The sequence below is a fragment of the Sminthopsis crassicaudata genome, chromosome 4, assembly GCF_048593235.1.
Source record: "Sminthopsis crassicaudata isolate SCR6 chromosome 4, ASM4859323v1, whole genome shotgun sequence".
NCBI classification, from domain to species: domain Eukaryota; kingdom Metazoa; phylum Chordata; class Mammalia; order Dasyuromorphia; family Dasyuridae; genus Sminthopsis; species Sminthopsis crassicaudata.
Genome location: NC_133620.1, coordinates 464,802,594 through 464,817,439, shown reverse-complemented (window position 1 = coordinate 464,817,439; position 14,846 = coordinate 464,802,594). Strand labels below are relative to the sequence as shown.

Genomic DNA, 14,846 nt, shown 5'->3' with positions numbered 1-14,846 from the left:
TGTTGTTTGTTTGTTTCTTCTTGTGGCTTTTTCCCTTTTGTTCATCATGATGAATATGGAAATGTTTAGAAGAATTGCACATGTTTAGCATATATTGGATTACTTGCTGTCTAGGAGAGGGAAAAAAGGGGAGAGAAGGAGGAATATTTGGAAGACAAGGTTCTGCAAAAGTGAGTGTTAAAAACTATCTTTGCATGTATTTGGAAAAATAAAAAGCTATTAATTTAAAAGATGAGATCTCTAGGTATGGAATGCTGCAGGTACTGTCAGACAATAATTATTTGTCAGAAATGTCATAGAGGGAGTTTCTCTTCAGAGATGGATCGGATAGAGGTCCTTTTCAACAACTCTGAGACTCTGGGCTTCCAAAATCTGTGATATTCGGTTCTGTTTTTATGTTTGTTAAGAGGGAAAGCTAACAGAGAGGAGGGAGAAGCAAATATAGAGAAAGACTGTGATGTATTTTATTTAAAAGAAACATCAATAAAACTGCTTACCAATAAAATTCACTACAGGGAGACAGATGATGTGTACACCGTGTTTCTAAAAATCAAACTTATAGCTGAAAATGAAAGGGAAAGGAAGATAGAATAAGTATTTATTATTAAGCACCTACTATGTGCCAGGAACAGTGCTAAGTGCTTTACAAATATCATCTCATTTAATCCTCACAACAATTCAACTTGTAAACATCTGAGCCTGGATTTGAATTCAGTTCTTGACTCCAGGATCAGAGTTCTGCCATTAGTTGCCTCAAAATGGCATCGAAAGATCAACTATTGGTAAAAGCCAAGAATCTCTGGTAAGGGATCTCCATGATCATCCAGTTCCATTCATCTCTTCATGAAGGGAATGCCTCAGTTCTGAATTCTCCTGAGCAGCTCTAGGGAGAAAGGCTTACTCAACACCAAGGCCTAGCAAGAGCCTACTCCCGATGCTGTGAAGATAACTTCGGATGTGGCTCTGTACTGACCTTGCCATTTCACTATCTATTCTAAGAGAAGGTATTTACGTTTCCTTCCTTCCGTACAGGCCTTTCTCATTCTCACAAAAGTGATCTTGACCTGGATGTGCTGTCCTGTGTCTCAGCACTGCAGGAAACTGACGTCTGGCCAAGAAAGGGTTCTCATACTGTTAACTTAAAGTTAGCCTCCTACCAAGAAAAAAACAGAGAGAGTGCTGGAAAAAAAAGTCATTCGTCCTCTCTCCTGGAGTCAATCTTTTAGAACAGGAATAATGTCTCAGAAGCAGTTGTGAATATAGATTTAAATGAAGGCTAATATCCCTTCTGTTAGGAAAGGATCATAGCATGGAATGGTCTGGTCCCATAATCATGGAAGACGAGTTGTTTTTTCAAGAGAGCTCTACTGAAAGTAGTTTTTCCCAAAGCAAAATGTTCGCTTTCAAAAAGGATAATTAAGAAGTTGATTAATTCAAAAAAGCCTCCAGAAATAATCTCTAGGCTCTGTTATTCCACTCATATCTTCCCCAAACGGGGAATAGTTATGGGGCAAGAGAGGGATAAATTGCATCCCAACTCTTATTAAATGAGCTCAATCTCACTCATTCACTATAACTGGCATTTCCCTTACTTCCTTCAAATATAGTTAGGCATCCTCTATCCTGAAAAATATTTGCTTAACTCTGCCCACTTTCTCCACCTGTCCTGTGGGTTGAGAGCCTATATGGGGGTCTCATAACTGAAGGTAGGGGTTATGATTTATTATCAGCAAATGTCTTATGGTTTATATTCCCATTTTATAGACATATGTGCCCAAGGTCATATAAAAATTTCTCAGGCAAAAAGGGGGTTGCAAGTGGTAAAATTTATGAAGGCCTGGTCTATGAGTATTAATGCTCTATTTCTTCAACATCCATTTCCTCTTTTATCCCCAGAAATTTGTCTCTATCTCCAACTTTACTAAAACCACACTAATCTAACTACATGATCCTTGACCTCTGCCATTTAATTCAACAAACATTTAATGGATGCTAAGTGTTTTAAGAGGAACAATGGACCTTACAATCCAGTAAAGTAAGACATATACTTTTTAGTATTTGATGGTTATCTAGTAATCATTTTTCTTGTGGCTGTGCTTTCCAATGCTGGAATATGATACCTGTCATCTAAAATGATATTAATAATTTGCCATTGCTTGTGTCACAATGTGTCTAAATAGTTCACACCATGTGCTGACTTAGAGAATGTCACTTTATTTCTTTGGGTCTCAGTTTATTTGTAAATTTGAAATCTAGAATTTCATCATTTAAATATCATCAAATAAAAGGAAAAAACTCTTAAAAAAAAAAAAAAAAAGTAAGACATATATACAAATAAAAAGACAAAGTGCATGAAAATTCCCAGGTGGACTTTCAACTTAAAGCTACACATACTAGGTGTCACTAGAGCCAGGCATGAAGATTTCCCTTGCCTTCTCTACCCATAGGCCACTTCTCCAATCAAATGCCACAATTTCTGTCAATAGTTCTACCATTTTCCCAATCGCCCAAGGTGAAAACTGTGATCTGTAATCTGCATTGGGGGGGGATGCTGCGATGCGGTCTCTAATCAGTTCCGAACTGCCCTGAGCACCTCTGGGGAAGAAGGCCTAGTCAACACCCAGGCCTATGAAGACTCTACTCCCAGTGCAATGATGGTGACCTTGGAGGAGACCTCTATATTGGGCTTTCCCTCAGTGTCTGTGGCATTTCACTGTCTATATTAAGAGAAAGTATTCTCTTAATAGGTCTCCAAATTTCCCAACCATTCAGTGGATACTCTCAGCTACCTGATCTCATCCTATGAATCCAACTTTATTTTCTGCTACTCTTCAATGAGAATCCCCGTGTCAGCCAAGTGAGTGTCCTTGCCATCTATCCCATGTGCTAAGAGCACCTCTCATCCAAATTCCTTGGTGAGGCTATCAGTAACTGCCTGGAATGACTAGGCCTCTCCCCATTCTACAGCTCAATCTTGGAAATGTCTTTTTGTCTATTCCAGTGCACAACATTCCTCCCTAAATGTTCTGAAACATAACCTGCATCTATCTGCTCCACACATTTGACATTCGATCACTTTCAATTACCTATATCGTTCTTAACTGGTTCCTATAGGTAAATCTGGTTTTGTCAACCAGACAGGAACTTTTATCTCCCATTTCTTATTTATAACTTCTGTGTGGTTAGCAGAATGCTGCTTAGAGACAAAGAAACTCAAATGACAAATGAATATAAGAGGATGGGGGGGAATAATGTGAGGAGGAAAGAAGGAAAGAGTAAGACCACTCCAGAGCATCAGCTAGTCTTTCAGCTGATCCTTAGTGGACTCCTCAGCAGCTCAAAGGCCACACTAAGTTGGAGCTTCAGCTCTCAGCAGTTCATTGTGCTCTGTTCTGTGCTGGGCTCTGCTGGCTGTGTCTTGGCAGTGAGTCATTGGAGCCACTACTACTGGGACACTTGAATGAATGGAGGATCATTAAAAAAAAAAAAAAAAAAAAAAAAAAGAATGAGTTCACTTTCACCTCATTCCAGGAGGGCAGGACTTTCCACAGGCCTCTGTTTGATTTCAAGAAGGAAGAATGTCCCATGATGTGGCCACAGGGAGCAATTGTTCATCAGCCACATTCTTATCTGTCATTATGTCAGCAGACACCCCAGGAAAACTTCAAGTACAAGGCCAAAGTACAGAGAAGACCAAAGACAATATAAACACACCACTAAGGTCAGCAGCATCCCAGCTCTCAGAACAAACTCCCCCTCAATCTGGATGAAAACTCCAAGGAAGGTATCAGAAGATGGTGATGCAGGGAAGAATGCAGATGTTCTGCATCTGGGAACTGAGGCCTAGGGAGGGAGTGAAGGGGGGCAGAGATAAGGGAGCAAACACACTTACTCCTATGACAGCATGGGTCCGAACTAAGGAATGCTGTGGGGTGAGGGAGGTAATGGAGGAGATATAACCCTTGCAACCATACAAAAAATCCCAACAGTCACATTTCAAGGCTAATTTCCTTGGTTTAGCTGACATAGGAATTTGGTTGTTTGCAGAAGGGAAAGAAGGAGAAAAAAACCTCAGAGTCTGGGAGTTGTAAAAAGGTTCTAACTGCTCAACCAAAAGTCAGTCAACTTTGAACCTCATGAAGAGCTGACTCAGCCACAGCGTCTACAACAAGGATCTGAAGAGATACGAAGGATGGAGTCAAACATTTCTGCCGCTGCCTAATTAATGTCTCACCTTTTTTAAGGAGAAAGTACAGGAAAACATCTAGGAAGAAAAATTAGTTGGAATTCTCTAGCTCAAGGAGACAATTCCATGAAGAGGATGTACACCCTCCCACATTTCAATCTCCTCTACCCAAAGCCAAATGAATAGTCCTGCATGCCAAGTGACAGGAAACGTGCTTGATCTGACAGAGGAATCAATCCTAAGGGAGATAATCCGAGTTACAGGTTTTTACTCAATGCCAGATTACCTCTTCTCCCAGATGCAACAAGGCTTCAGACTGTCACCAAAAATCAGAGACTTACTTCAGGATTGAAAGCTGTAATCCTGAAAGATCCAAGACTTGGACTATTTTTATGGTCAACTGGAAAGCTCAAAATATTCTGATTGTGATTATCAAGTCCCAAACAAGCACATCCATTTCTAATTGGGTAAATAAGGCTGATCTTTAGTTGGGTCTTGATCCTATAGTAGACTGAAATCAATGATTTCAAGAGAGGAGTTTTAGTTTTGTTGTTGTTAACACATTCTTACATCAAGCTAAGAAACACTTAAAAGAAGGTAGTTCTAGATAATGGGCAGGAGATTATCCACAATAAGACAAGGGGAATTATAACTTCTAAGGACATCATCTTTAAGGTAATATATTGAAATAACTTGTAGAAACGATTACAAACTAAACTCAACAAGCTACCTATCAGCTTGTTCCTTACCAATATCTTCAATGCAATGTATCAAAGGCAGTAATTAAGTAGAGAAGAAGAGCTGGCCATGATCTGGGCCACAACTCTCCTTACACAACACTGACAAGAAATTTCAGGGTTAAATCCAAGAATTCCATGCGTTGATAAGGCTTGGCCAGGGCTTACTTCAGACCCAACTGCAAAAACACATCAGTGAATCAATAAACAAAACAAGTAGTCTCAGAAGACCTTAACGTCAAGGACATTTCTGAAACAATCAACTTTGAACAAGAGTAGACCGTTCAACAAATATACAAGTAAATAAGGCTGAGCAAGTTAAGTAAGGGCCAAACATATAATAATAATAATATAATAATAAGCTTAGGTTTGAACCAAGATTTTCTGACTCCAATCCAGCACTTTTCAGATTTGTTATAAATGAAAAAGTTATCTTAGGGAAAAAATAAAATAAGAAAGCTTTTTCCAAGTTCAAAGACAATGGAATAACATAGCAATGATGAGTTACAACTGACAAGAGTAAATGAAAAATCCAAATGAAAAGTTAGGTCCTGAAGGGCCACAAGTGGCTAAAGAGAGATGTTCTGATGAATGGACAGATCAATACAGTGAGCATGGAACCATCCAAACTGGACTTTGGGAGCTGCACTCATCTCTATTCCCTAACATGCCTTCTTGATCATGTTCTCCCCCACCACACTCCAAAATCCCTGTGGCTCTACATTACCTCTAGGGCCATGTAAAAAAGTCTTCCCAATTGGCATTTAAAGCTTTTCCTACATTTCCAATCTTCCTCCTGTCTCTCCCTCTCCACACCCTCTTCAACCTGACATACTAGAGTACCTGCTACCTCTCACAGATTCCATCTCCTATCATCAAGACTTGCACTGGCTCTTCCCCATGCTAGGAATACTTTCCTTCCTAAATTCCATCCAATTCCTAGAATCCCTGGCTGTCTTTAAGACTCAGTTTAAGCATTACTTCCTTTGGTAGGCCTTTCCTGATCTCCCCACTCAGTGTCATCCCCTTTAAGGTAACTTTCCATCTTTGCTATATTTATCAGAATTTCTGATTTATGTTATTTTCCTTATTAGAAAGTAAACACTTTGAGGACAGGAACTGCTTTTTATTTTTTATTTTTGTATCTCTAGTGCTTAGCACAGAGCCTGGAACTAAGTATTTCAATATACACTTAACAGGTGCTCAAAGGAATCCTTTAAGACAAAGATGAAGATTTGGTAAGATCGATTAAAAATCTACACATAATCTTTTATAAACCCTTCACTTCACATAAATCTAGATAAGTTAAAGACCTAAGAGTTCCCTAAGAGATCCTTAGACCCTTCTACTCTGTCTTGGATTCCATTTCTCTGGAAAAAACCTAGGTCTGCATCTCTGTTCAGTCACTTACTCCTAACCCTGGCCAAGTCACTGCCCTCTATGGATCTCTATTACCTCATCTGTAAAATGAGGACCTTGGTCTAGAGGATTTTTCAGGTTCTCTCCGACTCTAAATTTTGGTCCCTTTAATCATTAACTTCTGGTTGCCTACTCCCCACAACACCTTATTTCATCATATGACCTTTTACAAACTCTATGCTCCAACCTTCCCTTTCTCCTCTCTGCCAAGCTTTCATGACTCTATTCCATGAATCATACTATATTTTTATGTGCTTCTTGAACTATTACCATTCCCCTGCCTTTCTTTAAAGCCTTGTCTCCTTCCCCACATATCTCCATTTGATCTGACATAGCATGTTGTTTCACAATTTCTAAATACACTTAACCATAATATACATATAATTGTAGGAAATCCCAGTTTGTCTCCTTCTCTCTGTTAACCCCCAAAAAGGGAAGAGACTGTCTTATGTGAACTGTTTCTCTCTTTCAGTCACTTTTCAGTACAGTGCTCTGATGGCGCAGGTGTTTAATCAATGCTCTTGATTAATGCTTATCTTGTTTTGTTTTGTTTTTTTAATCTTTGTTATGGCCTCTGAATTATGCTATAAAATACAAATATGCTACAATAATGTAAGCTGACATTTTTTACTTTACAGTGTAGGGGTGTGTTCCAGATGATTGCTTAAAACAGTAGAAAAAAAATAACGCCAGAAAACTGATACTCAGTGCAATAAAGATACTTTACCTCCTTATACCTTTACCAGTATCTGCTTAAATTCACTTTGGTAAATAAATAACTCAGCAATCACAATTACAAAGTTAATCTATTCAATGTAAGATAGAGCAATAATGCTTAAACAACAATTTTCAAATTTTCAAAGCCTAGAAGCTGGAAAATGAATGGATGTCCAGCAATTGGAGAATGGTTGGGTAAATTATGGTATATGAAGGTTATAGAATATTATTGTTCTGTAAGAAATGACCAGCAGGAGGAAGACAGAGAGGCTTGGAGAGACTTACATCAACTGATGCTGAGTGAAACGAGCAGAACCAGAAGATCATTATACACTTCAACAATGATACTGTACGAGGATGTATTCTGATGGAAGTGGATATCTTCAACATAGAGAAGAGCTAATCCAATTCCAATTGATCAATGATGGACAGAATCAGCTACATCCAGAAAAGGAACACTGGGAAATGAGTGTAAACTGTGAACATTGTTTTTTGTTTTGTTTTGTTTTTCTTCCCAGATTATTTTTACCTGGTGAATACAATCCTTCCTTTGCAACAACAACAACAAAATTCGGTTCTGCACATATATATTGCACTTAAGATAGACTATAAGATATTTAATATGTATGGGAATGCCCACCATCCAGGGGAGGGGGTGGAAGGAAGGAGGGGAAAAACTCGGAACAGAAGGGAGTACAAGGGATAATGTTGTAAAAAAAAAAAAAAAAAAAAAAAAAAAATTACCTATGCATATGTACTGCCAAAGAAAATGTTATAATTTAAAAAATTAATTAAAAAAAAAAAAAAAAAAAAAAAAAAAAACCCAAAACAAATCAAAACAAAAAAAATAAATAAATAAATAAATAAATAAATGAATAAATAAATAAATAAATATTCAAAGCCTTTGATTCAAGAGGGATCTAGCCCTGGCAATCAGAGGCTGGCCCCAGTGTGGGGATGCCTTCCTCACTTAATTAAATGTGGGTGAGTGAGGTACCTCGTTGCTTAATTCTTCAAGCATCTCTGTAGAACAGTGAAGGGGCTGGAAGAGTGGATTTTTCATGAGGGTTCGCTAGACTAATAAAATATGGATCTAAAAATATATCCAAAAATACAAAATGAGTGTGAAGTACACACTTTAGAATATTTCTTGGATCCTTTTTAGAAATGAAAGCCATTTCCACCTCTGGTTTCATTCATTTCACAAATGACTACCACAACCAGAGGCCAGAGCTAGGGGAGCCCCAAAGTTTAACTAAAACAAAGTTGTTATCCCTCTGCTCCCATGGAATTCACAATCTGCTCAGGGAAAGGAAAGAGATCCCACAATCTCACAGATCTCATGGATACCCTCATCGGTTTGGCTATATCCCCAACAAGAAGGCAACCTTGCTATGACCCCCCCTGTTCTTGTCCTCCCTTATGTTTGATACCAGAGATTTATCCACCCGAGATGCTGGTGGCTGGCTCAAGCATCCCAAGGAACACTCACCCACGGGCTGTCCACAGGCTCTCAGGCCTCAGCCTCATCCATGGTCAGGCCATCTTTTCCCATAACACATTTCCCTGCTAATATCTTGGATGCCTGCTCTTCTTTAAAGTTTCCTATTTGTGGTGACTCATGAAACAGATGTAGATGAAAACATGATATTGCACATGCGGGATAAAGTGATGGCAGGAGAGAAGGGGATGGGTAGCACTATCGATGTTAAGATTTTATCAAACAAATACAATGTCTTTTAAAGAAAGAAAAATGTTGTCTTTCAGAAGAATTTAAAGCAATGTGATTTTTAAAAAATAAAACACACTTTACTATTTTCTGAGCTGTCTATCATTTTACTCTTTGCCCATCATGTCCTCACTGATTTGCTCTCAGGCTGGAAGTTCTATAAGCCGAGGGTGAATGGGAGCCCTCTGCGGACAGCCTCCTTCATCAAGGCCTTTGGGTTTGAACAATGAAAGTGGTGGCCAAAAGCATACATCAAGAAAGGATTCTAATTGGAAAATATGCTATGACATCAAGTAGCAAGAAAAATGATTTGCATGTGTGACTTGCAGAAATCCATCTTGTCTCTTAAAAGTGACAAACTTCTTGCTCTGGTAGCAAAGTAAAGCAAGATTCGGCCTAGGATAGCATCAGAAAGCTGAATCAGAACTAGATGAAGGAGGCCAGGGCTAAGAGGGTAGGGGAGGGCAGGAAAAGGAAGGGGAAGACTTGAATCACTTACACAGGCTGAATTTTAGTGAACTCGGGGATTTCTTCCTTTTTCTTTCTGAAGAAGAACCAGTAGGTCAGGAGCCCCACAATAAGTGAAAAGAGAAACATGTCTGTCATGCTGAAAAGGGAAACATCCTCCGCTCCAGCCTCCGATGCGGTGGCGCTGGTGTCCACGTCTGCCATGTTGATCTGTTTTACTGAGGAGAAAAACAAGACCCAAAGTCACAAGAAGCAAACACCAAAGTCTGAAAGTCTACGCCCATGAGGCCTAACCCTAAACCATAAGTAAAGGCCCCTCAATTCCCCAAGTCAGGCCAAGGTGATCCCACAATATGTAAACTGAGCTGTTCAATTCACTTTCTGTAGCACTATACTGTGTCCAGCTCCACGAAGACAGCTCCAGGGCTGGTTACATACTGCAAACTGAAGGACCCTTACAGAAAGGAACAAAGCTGGCTGCCTTCTGGCCCAACATAGTGCCAGAACTGGCTTTTCCACCTTCTCAAACCTGGCAGGCAGGTGAGGCTGCCATGAGTCAGCAAAACACGAAAACGCAATGTATGGAACCTCCAAAACTCCATTTACTTGGCACTTCTACCCGCTAAGACTTACACTTACCCAGTTACTGATGTCAATCTCTATAACGAAATCAAAGAGGAAATGTCTCACGCCAGAGGAATTTCCTTGTACCAAAGAGTGTGTATTACACAAACTCAAAGGACCTCAGAATCTTAAACTGGGACATAAAAGGGCTATCAGGAGTCATCAAATCCAACCTCCTTATTTTAAAGATGAGAAAACAGAAGCCCCCAGAGTTGAAGAGACCAGGAGAACAGCCAGAATTTGAACCTGGGGCCTTTAAGGATTCTGCTGTACCACATTGCTTTTTTGGTATGGTAGCCAACAGCCTTTTCACAACTTCTTTTACCCCTTTGCCTCTCCTACGTCCACTTGCCTGGAGAGATCAAATTGGGGAAAGTCTATCAGGGCTTGAACTTCCAACTCAGAGGATTTTTAGAAATAATTCTCCAAGTCTATACTACTTCTCTTAGTATTAGATCATGAAAGTCTGAACCTTTACCCTCTCAATAACAAATATTAAAAGTGTGTTTCTAAGTACATTTTGGGGGTCGACTTACACTATTACTAGTACTAGAAAAAAGGAGGTAAGTGAGAACTGCTAAAATCTAAAAAAAAGATACAGGAAGGATCTCAAGGTCAATGGAAGGAGGGGGAACTGGCAACCTTCAACCAGCTGCTCTTTTCACTAAATGTTCTTTTTGATATGTCACAAATTCAAACCCAATCACCACGCAGTGTTCACATCAGTTTACACCAGTGATATGAAACTGCTTGCTAGATAGGGACAGGTTATCTTGCAAAACAACCCACAGATAGCTAGTTAATAAGTGATTTTGATAGTGAAGGATTTTTTTCAAAAGGTATTTATCTCAAAGAAACTCAAGTTCTTTAGAGATAACTCACTTTTATTAATACTACACTCAAAAGAGGAAAAAATAATAATTTTCCTGATTTTTTTTTAAGTAAAGAAATTCAAGAAATGGATATCTTAAAGCAGCGTGGTCTGTTACACCCCAAAACAAGCCTGAGGTTTGTCAGCATCGGTTTTTCTTCTGTTGTCATTATAATATTCACAAGGGATAAATCCATAGGTACAAAACTATCTGCAGCAACACTTTTTGTTGTAGCAAAGAATCGGACACAATGTAGATGCCCAGATATCAGAGGATAACGGAACAAGTTCTGAAAAGTAATTGTAACAGAACATTAGAAATGAGCCAGTCCACCAGCATTTATTAAGCCTTTTAAGGCAAGAAGCACCAATGATCTTGCCCTCATGGAACTCACACTTTAATGGGAGACACAAATGCACACCAAGTCATATGTACAAACAAGATGGAGAAGAGAAACTGGAGGTAATCAACAGAAGAAAGGCCCTAAGATTAAGGAGGCCTGGGAAAGGCTTCTTGGAGGTAGTAGAAAATCTACGCATGTGATTTAAACCATAAGAAAAGTACTTCAGGCTTAGAAAACCATTTCTAAAAAACTTTGGAAGTGTGAGTTCTGACAGACTTTTCGACACTTCTAGAAGGTGGGACTTGAATTAGAACTAGAAGACAGTTAGAAGCCAGAGCACTATTACTGAAGCCTAAAGAAGAGAGAAAATAACAGGCACGGGGAACGACTAGTGAACCTGGGGTCAGGAAATGGGGTGTCAGAGGACTAGCAAAGGGTCTGGTGTCACTGATCACAGAGTACAAGCGGCAAGTGTTATGAAAAAAAAGCCAGAAAAAGGAAGAAGAAAGGGGTCAAAGGGCTTTAAAGGCCAGAACAACTTATCTTTGATTCTGGGAAGGGATAAAGATTCACTAAGAGTTTGGAAAATGGCCTGAAGTGGCGAGAGGCTTAAGGCAGGCCAACCCCCCAGCAGCTATTACAACAGTCCACACATGAGGGGCGGGGCCTGTGGTGACTGGGATAGGACATTCAGGGGATGGAACAAAGGTGAACTCCATGGGCCTGGGCAACAGATTGACTGAGGGATGAGATGGTGAGGAACTGGGAGGGTGGGGGTATGCTCTACAGTAATAAGAAGGTGAGAACAGAGGAGAGTTTGGGGGCCAAGATAATGGCCATGATGTGGGACATCTGATTAAGGCAGCTGAAGATGTGAGACTGGAAGGAGAGGACAGGGATGGTGCAAAGGGATGAACATGGAAGCCATAGGAGCTACTGAGATCACCCAAAGAAATTATCTAGAGAGAGAAGGAAAGAGGCCCCAGAGAGTCCTTTGGGATACCACAACGTAGTCATTGTGATCTGGAAGAAGATCCAGCAAAGAAGCCTGCGGTAGAATGGTGGGACAGGGAGGGAGAGAGCAAGTCATGTGCCATAAAAAGCCTAGAAAAGTTTGGAGAAGAGGCGTCGAGGACAAAGACTGGGAAAAAGTCATTAAAGCCTTAGTAACTTTGGAGAGAACTGTTTCACTTGAATGACAAGCCTGGAAACCAGACCATGGAGAATTAAGAAGAGAGGGAAGGAAGTAGAGGCTTCAGTGACAGAAGCCTTCTCCAGTTCAGCCTCAAAAAGATGGCAAGATACGGAATGAGAACCAGGATCAGGGGAAGGTTTTTCAAGGATAGGGGAGACGTAGGCTTGTCTGTAGTGGGGAAGCAGTCAGGAGTTGGGAAGAAATTGAACACGAGCGAGAAAGCGATGGTGATAGGACAATATGCAGGGATGGAACGGCATTACTTGTGCAAGTACAGATGTCTGCCTTGGCGAGGAAATCTGAGACGGGCTAAAGAAGCAGACAGGGCAGAACGCATCCGTAGAGGTGAGCTAACTCAGCCGGGGATCAAGATGGAAGGGAGGGGAGGTAGCCAATGTAGCACCCCATCAACATATCCCCCTTCTCCCCCCCCCCACACCTCACATACTGATTCTCCTTTCAGAATTAAGGTGATGAGAAAAGAAAGGTGAGACCTCAACTTAGGTCCAGACAAGGAAAAATTGGGTAGAGGGAGGGAACACGTGGGGAGGTGCACCTGGAGGAAAACTGACACAAGCAGTGTCAGTAGCTAATCTCTCCAGGGTCGATGTGAGCGCAGCGCACTCTGAGCTAGATCAGATAATCTTGAGGTGATCTGGCACAGGTGGGAATCTGGTAAAGATTTCTAAACTCAGGACTGAGCCAAGCCCTCTGGAGGAGCAGGGGCCCAGTGAGAGGCCCTCCTGACCCAAAGGAAGAAAGCAGGCTTACCTTCAAAGCCCAAGGAATAGGCAAGACTGATTTCAGGGCACTAGCTGAGCTGCCAGGGAAAAAGAGGCAGCAGCACAGGCCAGAGAACACTCCCCACACTTAATGTCTGTCCTTTCTCCTTCAACTTCAGGGAACAAAAAGAACTAGTATCTGCAGGTTACCTGCTCCAAGGATTGTAGGAAGGGCTGGGTCTCTGCCTGGCCCCCATGCCCACTTCCTCCTCACACACATGCCCTTTTCTCATTGCAAGGGAACTACTGAGTCACTTATCTCAAACAAAATCCTCTGTGCCAGAAAGGAGCAAAGTGAGGGAGGTGCTGGGGGAGGAGGGGGGGGAAAAGCTGCACAGGTTTCCAGGAAGGAAATGGCAGCACTGATGCTGAATTTAAGTTTGGCCCTGAGGTCCAGAGCTCTTTGCACCTCATCAAGCCTGGGCACATGGGCATCAGGCACAGGCTCACAGGCAAAAGATGTTCACAGGCTCATTCATTCTCTCTGTCTCTGTCTCTCTCGCTCTCGTTCTCTGTCTCTTTCACACGCACACATATGAATACAGGTCACACACACACACACACCCATAGGTGTACATGGGTCCCCTCACAGATGCACATACACAAAGGCCTACCTGTACAGATGTGCACAGGCTTGCATAGGCCTGCATACAGACACACATACACACACAGATACACATCTACACACAGGCCTCCCTACACATACACCCCAAAAAAAAAACAACAGGCGCACACAGACATATACAGGCTTGCATAGGTGTGCACACATACAAATACACACCAGTACAGGTCACACAGCCCACCCGCGCAGGTACACACCAACCCAAGAGGGATATTTTAGGTTCTCTTTTAGCCGCTGTCTTTTAACACTACTTTTATTAAATAACAGAAAGAAAAAGTTTCTCCCCCCCTCCAATCCCCCATATGCAAACACCCCCAGCTCCCCAGCAGGAATCCACCTAGAATCTAGACCAGCTAGCTCAGAGGCTGAAACTGCTGCTTCTTCCGGTTGCTTTCCCCTAGAAGAAAGTGGCTGCTCTGTTTTGCATATAATTTGCTCTAAGTCCAATTCAGTTTGGGAAAAGAAAGTCATCCTCTAGGAGTGGGAAAGCCCCCAGGAAGTTGCAGGCCTGATTTTATCTGCTCCACAGATGAGCCTGGTCCTGTTTTCTGGATCATTCTGGCTTCTAAATGACTACAATTACATCCTTTTAGTCCCCTTCTCCCCAAATGCCTCTGCCATCCACCTGTTCCCCATAAGCAAGGCAAGGAGTAATCAGATTTAGACCAAGATGGAAAATCCGCTTTGAAAAGAATCAGTGTTTACCTATAAACTCTCAAGTAAAGTGAATTCGGGTTATTTGAACAGGTAGATAATCTTTCCTCCCCGCCCACCCCCCAGTGATATGAATCACTGGAGCTACCACACCAATTATCTCTGGCTTCTAGCAAAGACGCCTTTCTTGTTCCCTTTCTTGCTAATAAACACAAGCTCTCTTCCCAAAGGCCAGGGTTTAACTCTTATTAATTTAAATCAATCAGTAGTAGACTCAAAAGCTTTTCACCAAAGAGAATCCACAATGACAGAAGCCATCAACAAGTAGTCCTGAAGCTCTCCACACCCCCTTCCTTCATCAAGGCTCACAGGTTGTTTCACAAAGGTCAGCTCTTGCATCTTCTGTCAGCCAATCAAAACGCATTCTGTCAGCCAATCAAAAGAAACCGCCGCCCACCGTGCTGGGGCAACAAGGGCTGCCCCATTCATTGAGACTCT

General features: G+C 41.3%; 1 protein-coding gene across 8 annotated transcripts in view; it reads right to left on the bottom strand.

Moving 5' to 3' along the window:
• The window catches only part of POR (cytochrome p450 oxidoreductase), an 81,563-nt gene that overhangs the window by 31,759 nt on the left and 34,958 nt on the right, over positions 1–14,846 (bottom strand). For all 8 annotated transcript variants that reach the window (XR_012481517.1, XR_012481518.1, XM_074264119.1 and 5 more), the window contains exon 2: positions 9,288–9,474. Coding sequence is in view for 6 of the 8 variants with exons in the window: in XM_074264117.1 (XP_074120218.1) it covers positions 9,288–9,474 (187 nt within the window). In the remaining 2 variants the exon portion in view is untranslated. The remainder of the gene's footprint in view (positions 1–9,287; positions 9,475–14,846) is intronic.